The sequence below is a fragment of the Oryzias latipes genome, chromosome 4, assembly GCF_002234675.1.
Source record: "Oryzias latipes chromosome 4, ASM223467v1".
NCBI lineage: Eukaryota > Metazoa > Chordata > Actinopteri > Beloniformes > Adrianichthyidae > Oryzias > Oryzias latipes.
In genome coordinates, this window is record NC_019862.2 from 14,364,187 (window position 1) to 14,384,998 (window position 20,812).

Here is a 20,812-nt window from a genome sequence, read left to right on the forward strand (position 1 = left end):
CCAAGCCAACCACTTTACCTAGCCTTTCTTTAATTTACAACAAAAGTCTGTGTCTACTGGCATACCAAAGTAGGCTAAAAAGGAAAAATGCTGGCAAGTTCGTCCTGGCAAAAATCTTTGCTTCTTGGGATTTTCAAGTAGGCTAAAAAGAAACTGTTGGCAAGGGATGGAGTTCCTAATGCTGCTGGCTGCGGGGAAAAAAGTTGGCACATTTCTACTAATGTGTCAGAAAGCACACACTGCCCAGTGCCGCACAGTGAGTTGTTCAAATTGAAGTCATTTTGTCGCTTAGCTAAAACAGAAAAACCCAACTGACTTTGAATGACACTGCTGAACCAAAATAGCCATTTGAGCCACTGAAAAAACATTGGGATGAATATGAAATCCGCCCACGAAGACTGACATTTTTGTGCACATCGTTTCTATAGGTCCACATTAGCTGCTCAACATTACTGGCCTACATGCATTGTGGTGGTTTTCACATAGGCTTCACTGAAGCACAAAAAGACCTAACCCTAAATCCAGTGTGAATACACATTTAGATGAAAGCTTCTGGTTTATAATTCTCTATACTATGTGAATCAAACAGACTTGAAGCCCTCGTGGCCATCCACTGTTCTAAAGGCATAAAAATGCACTTTTTTCACCTTATTCCATCAACGACTGAATGCGTGTTGTGAGTGAATAGGAGGCCTGTTTGTTAAAGGAGGCCAAATCCCATATGGGGAACAGCAGCTCCTCTGGTGAGAAGAGATGCTGTGAGAGCCACCGGCGGCCCCTCTTCTCCATCCGTCTTCCAGAGATGAAGGGATGCAGTGCCTGCCTCTCCTTGTTCCTCTCTTCTCTCTCCCTATGCCTTCTTTCCTCTCTCTTTCTTGGCCAGGGGTTAAACTGCTGCACTCTAACCTCCTTGGCAATGATTTCATTCACTCAGTTTCTCTGGCTCGCTCACATCGTGGAAAGATTTATTTCACAGTATCTAGTGGATTAGGCTCCTTCACATGCCCCTGGACAAAAGCATTGTTTTACCACTATCCTGTTTGCAATAACTAGAGGAAGCTACCGCTACTAAAGGTCCACAATATGGCCATTGTGGACACGGGGCTTGGAGGACTCCGCCTCAGAGGCCGTCTAGACTTTGAGCCGGGGCCGACTACAGAAACAGGGGGAGAAAATCCCATCAGGCAGTGGAGTGAAAGTTAACTAAGGTAACCTGCTGTGAACCTGATGAAGATGTCAAGCCAACATATGGCAAAAAATGTCTATTGTCAGAACAAGAAGCTTTCTTTGCTCTGAGGGAGGCTATGCTAAAGGAGGGGGAGATGAGGGGTGGATAAAGAAATCTTAAGAGGGTTGCACAACCTAAAGCAAGGCATAACTGCAGTGGTCATCGCTTTACTTCTGGATCAGTAGTCTTATTCTGGCCAGAAGGAGGCCCAAACCCTCCACTCACAATTAAAGGAATAAGCAGATTAACTGGCATCTTTCAAAAGCCAGCAGGAAGAAAAACACACTCAGACAGTTCTTCGTTCACGCTCCCATGTCTCGCATTGCACATGGCAAATGGCATTACATTTCATGCTGATTTAGTTGGGTTTTGAAGAAAAAAAAAACTCTTTAAAAACCATGATATGGTCCTTAAATTTACTAATCTTGATTGGTCACACTGTTAAAGACCCACTTCGATGAAAATCCTGTTTTTGGGGGTTATTAACATGTTCTTGTAACTTTTTTCTCATGATGGAGGACATATATAAAGAAAATGTAGATAAAAAATATAATTTCGGGGTATTTCTTTATTCAAATCGTTGTGAATCAGGAGAAGATGAAAACATGTTTGAAAAAGCCGCTAGCAGTGACGTAGGTGCTACAATTGGTGGGCCACAAGCTCTCTGCTCCGCTCCATTCTGATGTATCCACTTGCAGACAAACAGATCCATGTACGTCTTTGTTTTCCTCGTCCAAACTAGCATCTGGCTCAAAACTGTACAAATGAAAAGCTGCGATGTTGTGCTACATTTCTGTGGACCAGTAATGTTAGGTTGGGGGTGTGAGGGTCTGTAAGCTAGCAGGAGAGAAGATAAAGGAAAGACGAGAAATGCATAATCATAATTAAAATTGGCTGAAATTATTTGGAAATAGCTGGATCCAATCAAATCAATCAATAAAAGGTAATTTCCTTTTAATAAAATACAGGTAAACAAGACAACATACAACAAGAAAATTGTATACATTTTTTTTAAACAAACACAATCAAACCTGATCTAGATTAGGCCTATAAATAGGTCTAGATTTACAAGGGAATGATAAAAAATTATTTCCAAAGCTTTAATTTCGGATAAACAAAGAGAAAACAACCTCTAAGGTAGAGCCTGCATCACCAGCCAAAAAACCCAACTGGCAGGCTTCACATGTGAGAGATGCTGCCCTGAAGGGATTTCTAAACCATTCCTACAGCTACATCTGAAGAAGATAAACAACAGTCTCAGCTGGAAGGAGAAGAAAGAGAGTGCTGCATGGAGATGATGTGACCCTATTAATGCCACATTAGTTGTTCCGTCTTCCAAGCTATGTGAGAAAAAATGATGCGGTGGGATGAGCTGGAAAGGGAGGGGGAGAAAAGAGGTGGAGAGAGAGAGCGAGAAAGACAGAAAGGGAGAAGGGAAAGTGATACTGTCTCCGGGCTAGTTGGGATGCAACCCAATTTCACAGCTTCACGAATGAGTGGCACAGCATATGGATGCAACCTTTGTGACAGCCTCTGTGTATCACCACATATCAACGCTGATATTCCCAGTCACATTCCATACTGGTCCAACATTATGTCAAACACCAGCTTCGCATGACTGCATCTTCAGCACAACACATGTAGCATGGTTGTTGAAAGCAGGGGGGAAAAAAAGAAAACTCAAGCAGTGCCTCCACACAGTCTCCTTCATAACTTTCCTCCCATTTACGCACAAGTGACTAAAGCAGAATTGTGGAATAACGTGCCTCGATGGACACAGTAATCTATAAATAACAAGAAATCCAAGAAATAATCTAGATGTGATTTTCTAAACTTTGATTACATGGTGGTAAACTCAATGGTTTTGACTGTGACAGCTCTCGTAAACTGATGATTCCATCTCTGAGGACAGGCTTGTTGGCTAAAACAAATCTTCATATAATTGGCCATTTTTCTCCATATGGTCCAACCATCTGCCTCAGTCAAAACATCTATGGAAGCAAAGGCTCCATTATAATGCATAATAAATATATACATGGTTACAAAAGTAGAAATATGTTACATAGCTGCAACGGTAGATCCTGGTGTAGTGTGGTGCAACAACTTCAGCACAGACATGGGGGGGGGGGGATTGCAGTTTCTCAGCATAAATTATATGAAGTTGCCGAAATGTACAGTTCAGGTCATTGTCAGACAGCTACAGATGCTTAGGAAACAGCTCTTTTTCTTTGAAGTTGTGGCAACAATATCAGAGAAAACATTGTGTGCCGCACAGCAGTTCTCTGAGGTGTGGAAGGGATCGATCTTGGTTAATGTCATATGGCACAGCACCCAGAGGCAGCCGTGTGGTGCTGATGACAGTGTAAAGCCTTGCCTTTGGCGGCTACATGCTCAGTGCTGCTGAGCTGTGATTTGAAGTTCACATGCAAAGGCTGACAGACAGACAGCTCTCAGTCAGGCAGGCAGTGAGTCACTCAGCCAATCTTTCCACAGGGATGGCTAGATATCAGTAGCTGTTAAAAGCTTACAATAATGCCTAATCTCAAAGATATTCACAGGGGGTCTTAGTGCACTGCAAAACTGATGGACAAAATACTGACAGCAAAATACCAAAACTCAGACGGTTGGCTACAATCAAAAACCATCTTTTCCGACGTGTTTGTGCCAGGAAGTGTCATGTTTTGGAGACTTACACGTTTCAAGGGGGGAAAAATGCTGAACAGCAGCCCTACTATCAAATTATTCCATCCATCTTCTATACGCACTTAGTCCTGTGAGGGTCATGAGATAATGATACTTTATTGAATCCAACCTGGGAAATTTGACATTGAATTTGTCATGGATTTACTGTAGGGTGATCCCAGAACAGGTTGCCAGTCCATCAACAGGCCACACAAACACACACACCCACGTCTTAGAAACAATTTAGAGGATTCATCAATTAACTTAAAAGCATGTTTGTTTTTATTTAATAGAAACAGTGACTTCATTTCATTTCTCTTCAATGTATTAATTACAATAAGAGAACTCTTAATCTAAAAGTTAAATAACGGCACACATAAAATATACTTTTCAGAGACTTAAACAACAGTGTTACTGTACTTTCTTTTGTTGCTTATTTTCTCGAAACAATCAAAAATATGCGCCAACCTATAAAGTTAGGATAGGTTTAGCAGATGGTCTGACCAAGCACACAGCACAGGACAACAGAGTGTCTCTTGTTGTGGTTTGATAAACAAGCTTCTAGGTTTTTAATCGAAACAAAAGTCGGTAAGAAACTAAGGAGTGGTGCACAGCTCACCTAAATGAGACAACATTCTGTCATTTCTAAAATAATTGTGTGTGCCATAAATATAGCTGAAGGGACACTGGTGAGACATATTCTTTATGCTAGATGTGAAGATGAAAACTGCAAAGAACACCTTGTGTTTACAAAAATTTCCAAGGATATTCTTGTAGGTTACCTTGCCGTTCCACCAAAACCAGTTTCTACTCAACACAGACATTTAAGGACAACTTCACAACAAACTGAGCTTTAGACTACCTAAAAAAACAGGCCAGGTAAAAGAATAACAACTTATAAAGAAAGGGATGTTTTTCTTTGTTAGACTGTGAAGGTGTTGCACTGAGGTTTCTTTTTCTGTAGAAAAACAACACATGCTATAAATGCCCCAATCGTTTACACCAACCTATCACTTGAAACGTCAATACTTCCACTACCAAGTAATATCCACTTTTCACTTGTATTCAAATCTTTTTTATCATGTATTTTGAACCTTTTTACCCCTATTAGGACATATCTATGTATTAACCTTTGTTTAGCTTCCACTTATTTGTGACCACTTAAACTCTCATTTGTGACAGTTTCACAGGAATTGGTTGGTAAATGTTATAAATAACAAAACGAAAGAGCCTAAATCATTTTTGAACTCATTGGAAATTGTTCAATATTAGCAGAAAAAGCAGCAGGTAATTCCCCAAAGTAGCCATGTGATTTTACATATTGTGTGCAAGTACTTCTGCACAGTTATTAAAAAGGCCTGGGGAAGAAAATTGTTGTATTTTGCAGTTTCCATGATGAAAAAATAAATCCAGCCATGTTCCATCCTCAATGCTCTCACTGACAGGAGGAGATTTTTGCCCAAAACTGCACCATACACGGCCCCATTCATCTTCTCCTCAATATGAATCAATCATTCTGTTCCCTTTGCAGAAAAGCCGTCTCCAAGCATGATATACCCCCCCATGCTTCACAGAGGGTATGGCGGTTTTAGACAGAACATATTTTAGACAGGTCTGGACTTGTGCTGGTTTAAGCAGTGGGACCTTTGGAGTACTAAAGTGTTTGAGTCCATGACTAGGTAGTGTGTTACCAACAGTAACCTTTGTTACTGTGGTCCCAGCTCTCTTCAGGTCATTGACCAGTTTCCTCGTGTATTTCTGAGCTGAATAAGTGACTGCCAAAGACCTTTTGAACCCACTGCAGGGGAGACAAATATCCCCTCAAAGAATTGCTACCACTATTTAGCTAAAATGATTTTACAATAGAAATTTAACAAAAGAGTTTGATTTTTAACTAAACCGTGTCTGGTTAAAGACCAGCTCAAGAGTTTAGCATTGATACTTAGGCTTAATAAGAACTATCCATTTTAAAGTAAAATATACATTTTACATCAGCTACTCAAATAGAAATGACTGACAGATTTGGTCCTTAAACACTTGACAGTTAGGGTTCAATTTTTAACACAACTAAAGTGCGTGTAAAGACAACGACAGAAACCTGGGAGATAATGTCCTCACACCTCACATCTACTTCTTCCAATGTGCAATTTACGTATGCACAAATTAAGATTACAACAGCTTGAAACTACTTACACACACACATCTTTAAAAAACACGCACGAATCCCTTGTTACGCACACACGAAGCCAAAGTTACGCACGGATCTACCGTGAGACTGTTTTCACGTTTCACAAATTCGTCCGTAAGTGTTGCGTTTAAATACCAGTGGAATGCTCGGTCATTAGAATTTTCCTATCAGCCTTATTCATTAACATTTGATAAACATTTTCTCTCAAAAGAGAACTGAAAGTATTTTGCATCTTTTACCTCAGATTGGACTTGACAACAGCATACGTTTTGTGTTAATAACCTGTTTTTGTGTTTATGGGTGACCCACATTAGCCAAAACATGGCTAAATGGAACAAATGGTATCATTGGGTATAATTTCATGATCATTTGAGCTGTATTGTAAACACATGTATTTTGTTGCAGCCCTTACCTACCAGTATTTCATTTATCTGCCCTCATAAGGCTTTTTTTTTACTCTGAGCTGTTTCCAACAATCAAGATCATGCTTCCAGATATCCATAATCAGCTCCTCAGACCAAAAAACACATGTTATTTTAATTCTGGACACTGAAAAGGGCTTTGACACTGAGCACCAGCTGGATAACAGACATTTATCCATCACAACTAACCACAAACTAAGGTTTATCTAAACATTGAACTGAGTTCATAACATCCACATGCCTACAAGCCAAATATTACACATAAGTAGATGATAAATATTATACTTATCAAGAGTAAAAACATTAAAATATTATAAAAAATGTCAAGGCACTAGTGGGTCGAGAATATATAAATGTGTGATTAAGCCCGCAAAAAAAAAAAAAAAAAAAAAGAAAAGATGCTGTGATTTGTCACAGTAAATGTCTCAGACACTCACAGAGGCAGCAAGATTGACCTACATTTTCTGTCCTTAAAAATAGGCCACTAACCAAATTAAGGTCCAGTAGGGCCACACACCCCTATAAAGGCCAATGTCTTTACAGTAATTGTATGGTGTTAGGGAACCTGGGAGAAGCCACGAGTGAGGAGACGTAGCCTCAGGGCAAAGCTGTTGACATGTAAATAGTGAGAATGGAAGCTGAAATGACAGAACTGACAGTAGGCTTCCACATGTAGGTCTGTTTGACTGGGATTTGGCTGTGGTCCCAAAATTAAGGTCTAAAGGACACGAAAAGTCTAGATGTCAGGATCCCGTTCCTCATATCATACTTCTAAGTAGACAGATTTTCCTAATTGGAGAAAAAAAGGAAAGTAGTGCTCTCCTATTTTTCCGTCAAAATTGATCATTATCTGTGTTTTCAATCAGCCCACCAGGAAAGGGCGTAATGAGGCTAGATTACATTTCATGACCATTTTCCCCCATTTCCGTAGGACATATTTATACGATTCTTGGTAGCTAATCCACGATGTAACAAATCAGAAGCATTTATTAAAGGAAGAGCAATGCCATAGTTTTCATAATTAAAAGTCCATAACAGGGACATATAAGGAAAATAATTCCTATTAGACTTCCAATAAGTAAGTCAAATCTTGATTATAAGAGGTAAGAATCAGTTAAAAATACTTCTGGTATTTGCCCCTGCAAATGCTTAAAACTGGGCTAGCTGTTGTAACCATGTGACTAAAATCTTATCTCAACATGTGACATATGACAATCCAAAAAGTCAACATATTTTTAAGCACATATTTTTTTTATCAAATCCAATTTACCAGACTAACAAAGATTAACTTAACCAAAGCTATGCTAAAACGCGTTGTGCTAATCCTCTTCATTTGTGGGCCAAACTAGGCCACACTGGTATTACATGCATAAGAACCAGCCAATCATTGTTCTTTAGGGCAGAATAACAGGTTTTCTGGAGTTGTGGGAGTGCAGCGCTGTTTGGTTGTGCATGCTTGTACCATCTGCTGTGCCAAGCATTCAGTGTATTCCTAACCATCACTTGTCATAATCTGACAGCATCCATGTGAGTAAACGCATCACATTAATTTAACACTTTCTGGAAAACAGCTTGGACGTTACTGTGCCCTTTTTCCATGCCTTCTTTTTTTTTCCATTTAAAAAAAAATATGGTTTTTTTTCAAGAGCTGAGGCAACTTTGAGATGCAACTTAAACTGGTCACAAGGGAATACATTCATCCATCATCATTATGGTAGCAGTAAATATGTATTTCACATGCAGACAGACAAGCACGAGCAGAAAACAAGCCACTAACAACACGCTGTGAGGCTCCAAGGGGGGATAATCTGATGAAACTCTTCTGCATTCATCAAAATCTTTCAATTTAAATTATTGATCGGGTCCCTACTTTTCCCCCACTTCTTCACCATGGAAAGGGGAAGTCTAAAAATAGACGGTGCCTAGAAGTGCTTCCATGCTCCCCAACTCTGGCAACATTAGTGAATTCAGATGAACCTCATGCAGCTCTCTCAGCCTGTGTGACTGTCTCATACTTAGCCTCTGCATGCACACGCCTATGCAAACATTACACTCCAGCACGCATGTGCCGTTACACACTACTGAGAGCTTGCCCACAGAGTTTATGTGCTGTGTCAGTGGGTGGGAAAGCTCAGCCAGCAACTTCTAAGAAGATGTTCCACGTTCAGCATTTTCTTTTGCTTCCATTCTCCTCCAACCTCTCGTTCTGCCCCACTTCTTTTTGCTTTGCCCAATAACACTTTCAGTTCTGTAAGATCTGAGAACAGCCATGTTAAAGCAAGTTCGTGGTTGCTGTACATTTACCAGCTAGTAATGACGCTGTCTGAAAAGCTCAGGTTTCCTCTTTTCTGTCTCTTACCAAAGGCCCCTTTCTTTAGTAATGAAGCGCAACAATCAGAAAGGAGGAGAGCAGGACTGCAAGATGTTTGTTACTGCACCATCAGATTAAGGCAGGAGAGATGACAGAGATAATGAGGAAGAGATAAAAAAAAAAAAGAAAAAAAATGCTGCTTCTCAGAATACCATTATTGTGAAGTGAGGCAGTCACATTTACCCTCAACGATATCAATGATAATGTCAATGTCTTTTCATGAGTGTTTATTCCTATACACTATTCATGTTCATAAAGCAAAATGAAAAAAAAGAGAAATATTAAACAGCATATACAAGAAAAAAGGAATAGAAATTCCACAATTATCTCCTGTAAGTCAACAAAGTCAGGACCAGGATCCTGTTTACAAGCTGAAATGATAACGAAGCCAAAGAGAAAAAATAAAGAGAAGATAAAAAGTGCTGAAAAAATAAGAAGAAATGAATTTATAAGGTTAAATTGAATATGTTTTTGCACAGTGCACGGTGATGCAGTGGCGCTCCTGCTTCACAGTTCAAGTCCCGACTGGGGGACCTGAACCAGAACACCATTGGGGAACCTTTCTGTGTGGAGTCTGCTTGTTCTCCCCGTGCATGCGTGGGTTTTCTCCGGGGACTCCGGCTTCCTCCCACCGTCCAAAAAACATGCTTCATAGTTTAACTGGTTACTCTAAATTGTCCATAGGTGTGAATGTGAGTGTGCATGGGTGAGTGATTTGTGGACCTGTGACAGACTGGTGACCTGTCCAGGGTGTCCCCTGCCTTCACCCATGAGTAGCTGGGATAGGCTCTGGCAGCCCCGTGACCCCGAAAGGGAAAAAATGGCTTAGAAGATGGATGAATGAATGAATTTACTATGTATTTCTCAAAAAAGTGTTTTTCAACATCTTCACAGAAAAAAAAGGGGGTAAAAAAGATGTTTATGACTCATCAAACCCAAACAGTATTGGGTTCAACACACCTGACCCCTGCGCCAACTGTGAACATTTGCTTGCATATTGGTTGTTAAAAAAATATTTAAACTACCATAACTTTTGTTTCAAAATGAATAAATAAGGTGCTATTTAGACAATATTAATTTGCTTCCACATAATATTATATGATATAAAAAAAAGGAACTAGGCTGCATCATTCAATTACATTAAGGTGGCGTTTTCACAGTAAAATGGTGGTTTTAATGTCACAAATAAAGTTGTTGTTGTTATTCAGCATAAACTCAGGACACGTTCTCACAAGAAAACCCCTCCAAAGACTGAAGCATTTCCATGATTTGAAATAAACTAGAGTAAAATATAAACTCCACTTTAAATGCATTTTAAAAAATTTAATAAATAAAACAGCAAGTTAACTACAAAAATCCAGGTATGCTAAAATACAAAACTCACTACGAACAGTTATTTGAAACATTTTTTTGGGTAGAAATATTTCATAACAAGTACCAGTAGGATAACAGACTTTATCTTTGATTAAAAGAAACAAATTACAAATAAAGGAATTAATCACATGAAGATCTTAACAAAGACCAGTCTGGCTTAATCGATGAAGTAAAACAAAAGAAGAAGGCAGGGGGTTCTGAGACTTAAAAAAACAAAAGAAGAAGAAAAAAAAAGTGTGAGACCCTGGGGTCTTCTCAGAAGTGCGAGTGGAGGAGCGGTGCCTCTCTAATGACCAATCAACACCATCCTTACTGCCATGGCATCTGCTAGTACTCCAGCAGCCTCCACGTCTGAGTGCAAGCCCACTGTGATCTCAACACTCTGCTGCTATCCAATCAGACTTCAGAACAGGGGATGCTGGATCAAGGAGCAATTTGGACACTTTGCAGAATGTCATCACTTTTGAAAACCTTTTCAATAGTTAGAAAACAAGTTTCGCTCTGTGGACTGTGTGTGTGTTTGGGGGCGGTGAATGAAAGCCAGAAGAAAAGAAAAAAATATACAACTGCGTCGCTGCTTGAGGGAGGCTACAGCTGGGAAGGGAACAGACTAATAACAAACCGGTGAACAGAAAGTGACACTGTGGGTCGAGGTGAAAACGTTCCAGATATGAAGCAAAAATAACTCTTTGTAATTGGACAAAGTGAAGCTTTGCCACATGAATCAAACAGTGACGTATTTAGCGCCACTCTGGCTTTCTGATTTTCCTGGTACACTTGTAAGTTGGATTCCAAGCCGATAAATATAATGAACAAGACAAAACACTGCATGAATCACCGGTGAAAGAAAGACAAGGTGTTCAGAAGTGAACAGAGTGGCACAAAAAAAAGTCTCCAGAAAGTTTAGCAAAAGGAAGACCTTAAATCTTACCTGGATTTGAAATTGGAAATTGTTTATTTTGAGCAATCAAAACAAAAATAAAATTAAAGCAGACAAACAGCATGAAATGATATATATATACATATACATACACACACACACACACACACACAGGGATATATCAAACTTAGGATAATTAGTTGTCAATTAGTTGGAAATATACATAAACACATACATCCACATACACATTGATAATTCTATTATAATTCCTCTGATCCATAAATAGACCTATTAGCTCCTATACTACGTACACACCCAGCATGTGATGCAGGTATTCTTGAACACGCTTTTAGCATATGGTTTTCACACTGGACTGTCACTACCTCATACTAGTGCGTGTACTCAAAGGTTTTTTCTTTCACAGCTCTATATGACTGTCATATAATTCCAACGGGCACAAACCGCAATCATTAATTTCTCATTCAGTTGGTACTTCTGTGAGTTAAAGAGGATGATATCCACACATCACTACCAAATCTGAGTCCCCGATTGGTCAAAGTTCAACTGGTTTAACTTTTGACACGCGTTGAAATGATGAGCGTTTTGTATATAGAGCCCAGTAACAGACTTCATAACTTGCATAGTAGAACGTGAGAGTTTTGAACGCAAAAGCCCGAAAACGCATATGATATATGCAATTTTACATAGACTTTTCCTTAGAAGTTGAACGCACGTTTTCGAAGCCTGGTGTAAACGTAGCATTATACAGTAGATGACGCACTAAAACCATAAAATATTAAGTTTGTTGAAAGGAGTTTAACCAATTGCTTGAAAGGGATTAGGAGGAAGCAAACTAAAATATTCACATCCCTGTCATGGTAACTCGATGGAAAGTTTATGACAAAAATGAAAAACCTGCTAATTAAATCAATCTTTATTTCTAATAAAAATAAAGACAAAATTTGTCATAAAATCATGTCAACAAAAAAGGAATTTTGGACATTCAATATTAAATTGCAGTTTTAAGTATAGTATGAATGTTGCTGTGAAAGTGACATGCTTATTGAGATTATTGCTTTGTTAGTGGGAACAATGTGGCAGGAGGGAGGGAGCAGGCGAGGACAGGTAGCATCTGTCCCAACCTACTGCCTTGGCAGCGCTGGCGTCATCTGTTAGCTTTGGCAGCATCTTGGAAGAACATCAATATGGCTTTATGTAGCCAGAGCCGCTAGCAGCTAGAATGCCAGTCACGCTCTCGAGCAACGCCTGCTCACAGCCTGAGCATCCACAGAGCGCTGAGCCAACACAACTACACAGAACGGACTGCAGCCTGAACCGGGAGGCCAGGTCTCCATGGACCTGCAGGAGGAAAAAGGGCCAGTGTCTGTCATCTACCCACACAGCCATGGTTAGAAGTGTGAGGCCAAGGCCAGATATGAACACTGCCACTATTGTGATGCAACTTCTACTTCTCTGTTGTTGGATTGATCCCCAGAAACACTTGTGCTTTGGAATAGTGATGCTCTTCACAATTACAATATATATATATATATATATATATATATATATATATATATATATATATATATATATATATATATATATATATATTATAATTTTAATATATAATATATATTAAAAAAAAAAAGGCCCTTTAGGCACTAAAAGTACAATTTAACACAATTTCTGACACAAACAGGTTTTTTTTTAAGATGTCTCCAAGTGATATAAGGTTTGATGGTATGCATCAATGATAATCAATGGTACAAAGATTCACATTATTTAGAGAGACTGAATAAAACAAACAAAAAAAAAAATCACTAAACTGGTAGTTTCAAATTATAGTAATAAACTTGAATACACAGTAAAAACAACTTTATTAGCAGTGTCCTTGTAACACAAGACATTCGGTTGCTGAATATTAAGCAATATTATTATGGTGTGTGGGAACAATTGTCGCAATAAATCCATATCTGGAGTAAAGACTCCTGTTTTTGTCTATTAAATGCAGTTTTCTTTCATTTTAAAAATGAAGGCTCTTCTTTTGTTTGCTTTTTGATTAGTATCTGAAAAAAGAACCTCTCCAAATAGGTTTGTTTTTTGTTAACTTTTCTAGCTTGGGAGTTTTCATTTTGCGGATGGCGAAGCAGCTAGGGTTGGGCGATGTCCCTTAAATTGGCCGTTGACGATGTTTGCTGTCAACCATCGGGATGGACGATGACATCGTCGGGGGGGGGGGTATTTTTACATTTTTCGTTCTTATATAACTGCTATTCGTTTTTTTGCTTTTTTCATTTTATTTCCCAACTAATGACTAATCCGCGATGATCCAGTATAAAACTGAGGGAAGTGACTTTAACAAAAAAAGTAAAACAAAATAGAAAAGAAGTAGTCCGCTCCCGCACTTCCGGGGGAGTGCGGATTTACAGCTTTGTGTTTGATGGGAAGGGGGGGGGGGGGTACATGAGCGGTATGTGTGGGAGATTTAAGACTGCGATCCGTCCCGCAGCTCTAGGGGTACAAGCAACCGAACTCAGAACCGGGTCTAAAAGTGTGTGTCTGAGCACAGCTCGGATCGTCAGCACACACACAGCGGTTTGAGCTTCAAAGCAGAAATGTCGCTCAGTCCTTAGAAAACATTCAAACAATCACGCGGATTTGTGTTTCCAGTCGTGTCCCGACTAAATAAAGGCTGATGTTATTCTTACATGTTTACGTGCAGCCAGCAAGCAGCACCACCCAAAGCTAATGTTGTTAGCCCGTGTTAGCATACTGCTAATCCTGGCTTCGTTCAGAAAAAGCACTGACCACACGGATTAAAATTCAAATGATGAGCGAACAGGTGTTTCATAATAACCGTAACATTATTAAAAGCACGTTTAAAAGATCATCTCGTATTTTACCGAGCTGACATGTCAATGTATATAGCCGCTCGGCGCTGTTTAACATTGTTTTGTATTGAATTGTTACATTCAATAAAGTTTGAAAAAAAAGCCGCTCGGCGGAATTTATGTCCTTCCGGTTTTCAAACCCTACTGCGCATGTGCGAATGATTTATTCCGACGGAAAGTGTGACCTTAGTGAACGTTTTTATATTCTGAAAACATTTTTCTGGGCCCATGTACACGGTTGGATTCTAATCCGTCCATTGATCCCATCAAGATATTTTGTACATGTAACCGCGGCTTATGGTGTCGAGGCGCAACGTGGCGGGGGCGTGGCATCACGATGGTGGTCTCTCCATCGGGATGTCAGTCACCCATCACGATGGACGATGATATCGTCCATCGGCACAACCCTAGAAGCAGCTTTATGAAAGTAGTGGATGTATTTTTAAACACTTGACCGAGCAACTTTACATGGCATCAGTCAGATGTGGTCGTAAGATTTCAAGGGTTTCAAAATAAAATGTCCTTCTGAATCAGATTAGACGTGGAATCATTTGAGTCATTAGTAGCAGTCTCAATTGTTATAATGTATATTTAAAATGAATGTTTTCTGTCACCTACCTACTTAAAACAACCTGTGGGGACACAATACCAGGCTGCAAACCCAAAGCAGAAGTATGAAAAGTAAGCTTTTATTTTCTTAAACTTGACAGCAATGCCCTGGAGCTAAAAAATAAGAATAAAAAAGGTTTATTGCGTCAAAAAGATCCAATTATCAAGTCTCGGCGTGTACTTTAATGCAACTCACGTCCGAGTCTCCAGTTCTGACCTCTGTGACCAGTTAATTATTTTAAAAAGCTCTACAAAAATCTAAACGATTGGTATTTTCTCCTCATTTTGACACATCAAAATGGACATAAAGCAACAGTGGTGGAGCATAAGGAAAATTCACAAACCGTAAGCTGCAAAGCTATTCCTGCTGTCACAGCTGAAAGACAGGTTGCTATTAAGATTGTGCAGTGAAGCTTTTTAGAGCGCATGAAAATGTGCCATTGGTCCAAGAAGAGTCCAATGCTTGTAATGGAAAGAGACATTGATTTATTGACTGTTGGGCCTGTCTTTGGCTGCTAAAAAGGAGGCTGATTCACCATCATTTAAACGGTATGTTAAGTATTTAGATGTTAATTTTGGAAATTACTCCACAATGTGAAACTTAGATTACAAATTTGGAAAATGTCAAGCAGTTGATAAAAGTATTAATAACCAGAGAGCAAGGAACGTAGTCGGGTTTGATCAGACTGAAGTGACTGTGAAGCCACAGTCTACTGCAGGTCTGTAAGAGAACGTGGGCGTTATCTGCATCCTGACTATGAAAAGCGTGAAACCCAAGACAGGAAGTACAGACGCTGACCATATCTGAGCAGCTAAGCTTCTTCTTTTTTTTTTCAGTGCTAGTTTTTATATCCTGTAGAATATTTGTAAGTGATATTATACTCCTACAACTACAATGGCACCAGTTTCAACTCAAATGTGGTGAGAGCAGCAGAACGGTGCTGCAGCATCAGCAAAGCTGTGCACAAAGCAAGCTCTTCAGCTTTTCAGGGTTAACCAGACTGGTGCAAATGGGTTCTCTTAAAAACGGAAATGTGGCCAATATTCATCTAAAATTAAACTTTCTTAAACTTTAAAAGGGGAGATGTGAGACCAAGAAGCAAGGTTTCATCACTTCTCCAAATGCTCAGATGTACTACATCACGTTGCTATGACAATTTAATTTTAGCCCATCACAGTTGCCCTATCGCTTCTTTGTGCCTCTGGCGTGGTGGGAAGATAATGAGTGAATAAGAGAAATGGCACTTTTTGGCAAAAATAAACTAATGTTAGAGGGTGTAAAACTAAAGCTCTAGTGTGAATAACTCTCGAGCCTGTCAGTTGTGACTCATTCCATTAATTAATTTAGATCAGAAGAAAAGCTATGCAGGGATAGCAAGAAAAATGAAAACAGCTACAGCAGATATGTTTGGTTTTCTAAATATTTAAAATTATACATATAAATGTGTGCAAAATCTGCTTTTTATTTAGCAACAATGTTGCATACCAGTTCTAGCCTTTAACTTGGATTTCAACTCGTACAGGTTTAAGTCAAAACCAAGATAAACAGGAACCTGATAAGATTCAGGGAGAAGTGATGCATTCCTCATTAGAGTAAATGAAACCGTTTCTTTGAAAAACAGCCTGCTGCAATCGTAAGAAGACTCCATGGCTACACCACATGACAGCAGCTTCCTCAACAGGAAGATTCAATCAGATGTCTGAACAGAGAGAGCACCTGGAATGATCCAGTCGAATCTGTGTTTTCAACTTGACCCGAGGCGTGCAAACGTTGCTCTGCAGCTATGCTCCAGGGAACAGGAGTCCGGATATGAGTCTGACCCCAGATCACACATGAAGGAAGTCAGTTATTACAGCAAAGGCCGGCGGTTTATGAGTTCGGTTGAAAATCCAATATGAGAACTACACCCAAGGACAACTTTCAGTCCGTCTGCTCAAGTCAGCTCAGCAGCTGCACAAGTGAAGCATCCAATAACACCTCTTTAAAGTCTGAACTGAAAGGCCAAAACAGGAGAGTGGGTGCAATAAGCAGTGAAAATGTTTTTACATTACAATTGACTTACAAATGCCACTGGATATTGATGTGAAATTCCCGTTACTTTATTTCCCATATTAATAAAAAGCAGAGAAGAGTTATTCTTCACTGACCGCATTCATTTCAAGGTTTATTATACAGGCCATCGGTGCTGGAATGTTTAACCACTGCAAGTGGCAAATCAATCCACCATAAGATTTTAAAAAACTAAGTGGGGCAATAGTTGCAAAAGTAAGCACACATAAAAGTGTATTTATCCTAAGACACGCACTGTAAACCGATATCATAAGATCATAAGCCAACTTATGTTTCATACAGATTTCAGAGTCTTGTGCTTGACAGAGTGATTCAAGAAGCAGACTAAAATTATATGACAACAGCCATAATCACTACTCTCATTATCCACAGTCACCCTACTTTCTCACGTTAATGTAACAGTGCACACTCAAACAATGACTAAAATAACAGACTACACTAAAGCCATCATTTTAGCATTCAAGTAGACACAACCACGTTTGTGTGATAACATATATTAAAGTAAACTTTTTTTCAACAATATGATTTAATAAATTACTTTTTGGACAAAAAGCGATTTTTCACCTAAATCAGGGGGTCTGCAACCTGAGGCTCAAGAGCTCCTCCATCCATCTATTGTGACTCTTTGGCTTTAGAGAAAAATGCTAACCATTTATGAGAAGAAAAATGACTGTTTTGTTAGTTTCTTGTAGCTAATTCGGTTCTGTCATTTATATTTAGAACTTTAACATAACTGAGAAAAATATTGGTAAGAGTGGTTTCTATAATTAGAAGAAGCTTAATGCACATATACATTTGTTTAAAAATCAATGAGGCATGTTTATATTGGATAGTAAAATGAGAAAAAGGATGATGGTGCATCAAAGTCACAATTGTAGAAAGGTCATGTTTAATTTGGTTTTCTTGAATTTTTAATTCAAATAAAATCTGCTGAAGCAGGAGAATCCCTTTTGACACCGGCTATTTTATTTTGAAGGGAACTTAGGTTTTGGTCAATAAGAAACTGGACCAAAATGGCTCTTTTAGCATAAAGGTTGCAGATCCCTAACCTAAAGAAAATAAATAAATAAAAAATAAATAAATAAATAAAGACTAGGATTTTTGTGTTGTTCTGCTTGCTAACAACTGCTGGCGTTAGAAACAGTTTATGGGACATAATGATCTTTTAGCAAAAATGGAATATGGTAAGTGGAAACATTGGATATCATCAAATAAAAAATTCCGGTTTCCAAAATAAAATGTAAAACTTTATTCATTTTTTTTTTTTTTTTTTAATGGTTTGAACTCATGATAGTGAGCTGTGTGAACTACCTACCCTCATTCTCAGATGTTGGACATGCCACTTGCAACACCAGATCAAATGTTCTTTCTGGATTCTCCCTGAAAATCAAAAGGGTGTTTGATGAGAGGACTGACTGCAGGTGCTGGTGGTGTGATAATAACGCCTAAAGAGATCCGTTTAAAACGATTCTGCGCACGTGCAAATAACAATATACTGTATAAATTAGGCAGATATTCAACAAGTACTAATATTTAAGTTGCGTTATCTAACCATAAAAGCGTTAACCTGACTAACTAGTGGGTCACTGGGTGTTTTGCTTCATTTCCACGTTGACTAATTACTAAAGCTGTCGGTCCGCTAATTGACGTTCAGGTAGTTAACAACAACAGACTGACCCAAATAATGCTGTCGAGCCAGCTGGCCTGGCAGTTAAATCCACTGCTGGAGATGGCACGAATTACGCTAAACATTCCTGCACATGGCATGCGGCTCCGGGTTAACGCTACGTGTCTTCGCCCCCACGTTAGCCGTTAGCACGACCGCTGTCGGCGGAGGGACGACAGGCGCACACGAAACTCGAAGGGCTTACTTTATCCTGCAGTCCATGGTTTGGTTACAACATCCCGACAGCTCCGTGCTGTCGGCGGCTCTGCTGCGTGAATGTAAGCACCCCGTCCTTCCTCTGTCTCAGCTGTCACGTCCTCCGACGTCTCATCTGATCCCGACAGAGAGCTGCAATGACCTCATGTTTGAAGGTGGCGGAATGTCGCAGTGTAGGCTGTCTTTTCTATCGTATATGTGGCCTGCTGTGAAACCCACAATTCAGCACCACCGTGACTATTTCCCACAACAAATCCCACTCCAGGAAGTTCTGTCAAAGATTTGGTGACGTCAGCGCGTCGCGCGGGCACAGCTTCTTACGGTGGCGCGAGTCTTCAATATGAAAGGAGTCCAAATGGAAGGTTGTTTGAAATGCTTTATTTAACCTATATTTTTTATAATTTTCATACTTAGTTTTTAGCATTCACTTTACAAAGAACGTCCCTAAACACAAACGCGTTACTCACGTGCTGAATCAAACTACTACATATGTATTTAGTATACCATGACAAAGGTCGACTGGGTCATTTGAGGTGCTCTTTTTGTTCATCTAAGTAGTTACTAAAAGTGAAGCAGCGTACTTGAACCTTACTTTTTATAAACTATCTATAAATTGGAAATGTTCCTATTTATCAACTTCAAGAGTACTGGTTTTTGCTAAGGGTATTCAATTCTACAGCATTTAATTATTTTTAAATATAATAATATGAATGTATTCACATATATTTATATATTTTTGCACTGCTTCATATATCAATATGCTGTATATATTACTTTTCAAAAGTGACTGTTTCCATAATTGCTCAAAGTTTAGACACTATTGTCCTTTCAGGTTAAAGACTCACTCTCAAGAAGATTGTGTTTCTGCTGTTTTCAACTTGTGATATTTTTTTGATGGAGGACATATGTTAAGAAAATAAAGATTAAAATTGCAGTTCAGAGTATTTCTTTATTCAAATTGTTGTGAATCAGGAGCAGACAAAAAAATGCATTTAAAAAAAGATCATAGCTGTGATGTAGAAGCTACAATGAGCAGGCCACCAGCTCCATCCACTGTGGATGACTAAATCAATGTACGTCTTGGTTTTCCTCGTCTGAGCTGGTACCTGGCTGAAAACTGGACAGCTGGATAGCATCAATATTGCTCGCGATGAGGTTAGGTTGGGGGTGTGAGGGGCTGTAAGGTAGCCGGAGAGACTGGAAACCAATGGATGATGGGAAATGGGGGGGGGGGGGGGTGCTTACTCATGCCAACATTTCCGCCCACAACTCATAGGCAAATTTTTGATGAACTACTGCTGCAGAAATTACTTCCCAGAAAAGGAGTTTCGAGTTGGGCTAAAAATATGATCAGAGTGAGACTTCACTGATCTCATACTTCCAAGCGTTTGACCATTACTGATTACAAAGTAACAAATGGTGATTTGCATTCAAAATGTTTGCTTAATCAATGTTGTTCACCAGCTGGATGGCTCAGTTGGTTAAGTGCAGGACTGGCACATGGCCTAAATGTCCAATTGTTTCAACTGCCTTATTTGGTGATGATTACGTGGATCAGGTGAGTTTAGCCAAAAAAGGAGCTTTAAAATGGGAGGTTGGTTGGAAAACACACGGCACCAACCCTCAAGGCCTCTCAATGATTGTGGGACCCCTGCTCTAAAGTATGACTAATATGCTTTTGCACAAAAGCTGAGGTGCTTGCCACAGTTGTGATTTTATTGCGCCACTATTTAACTACTCTTGCTGCTACAATTTTCACTTAATTTCATTTGTCAGGCCGAGCACTCCAATCAAAATTTTTTATATATATGCACATACTGGCAATTAACTCTTTCTGATTCTGATAATGTTCCTCTCAGTCATTTGTTCGGGGGTTTTCTCAGGAGGGGAAAAGGTGGGTTGTAGGGGAGATTCAGACTGGCCTTACGAACTGAACAGGAAAGTGTCAACACATTAATTTTAAAGTAAATGTCACACTGGAAGAATATGTCTTAACCACAAACACCAAAATGCAACACATCCAACACTTGCCACAAAAAACAAAAACACCACCATCCTCTAGAATCTGATTAATAAGAAAATATATATATATATATATTTTCCACCATAGCACTCTTGCCTTGTCATTTTTCATTATTGTTTCTACATGTACGCTGAATTATAATATTTGTTGCAAACATTTTGGTTTTCCTGCAAATGACTGAACTTTAAGAG

General features: G+C 39.2%; 1 protein-coding gene across 2 annotated transcripts in view; it reads right to left on the minus strand.

Annotated features, from left to right (window-relative positions):
* Window positions 1-19,155, minus strand: part of dennd1b (DENN domain containing 1B) — a 106,020-nt gene extending 86,865 nt beyond the window's left edge. The window contains exons 1-2 of one of the 2 annotated variants that reach the window (XM_011474042.3): window positions 18,588-19,155; window positions 18,032-18,096 (exon numbers count right to left, since the gene is read on the minus strand). In XM_011474042.3, the coding sequence (XP_011472344.1) occupies window positions 18,032-18,096; window positions 18,588-18,604 (82 nt within the window). In that variant the 5' untranslated portion in view covers window positions 18,605-19,155. The remainder of the gene's footprint in view (window positions 1-18,031; window positions 18,097-18,587) is intronic. The other variant, XM_011474043.3, reaches the window with a different exon arrangement.
* Between the last annotated feature and the right edge of the window lie 1,657 nt (window positions 19,156-20,812).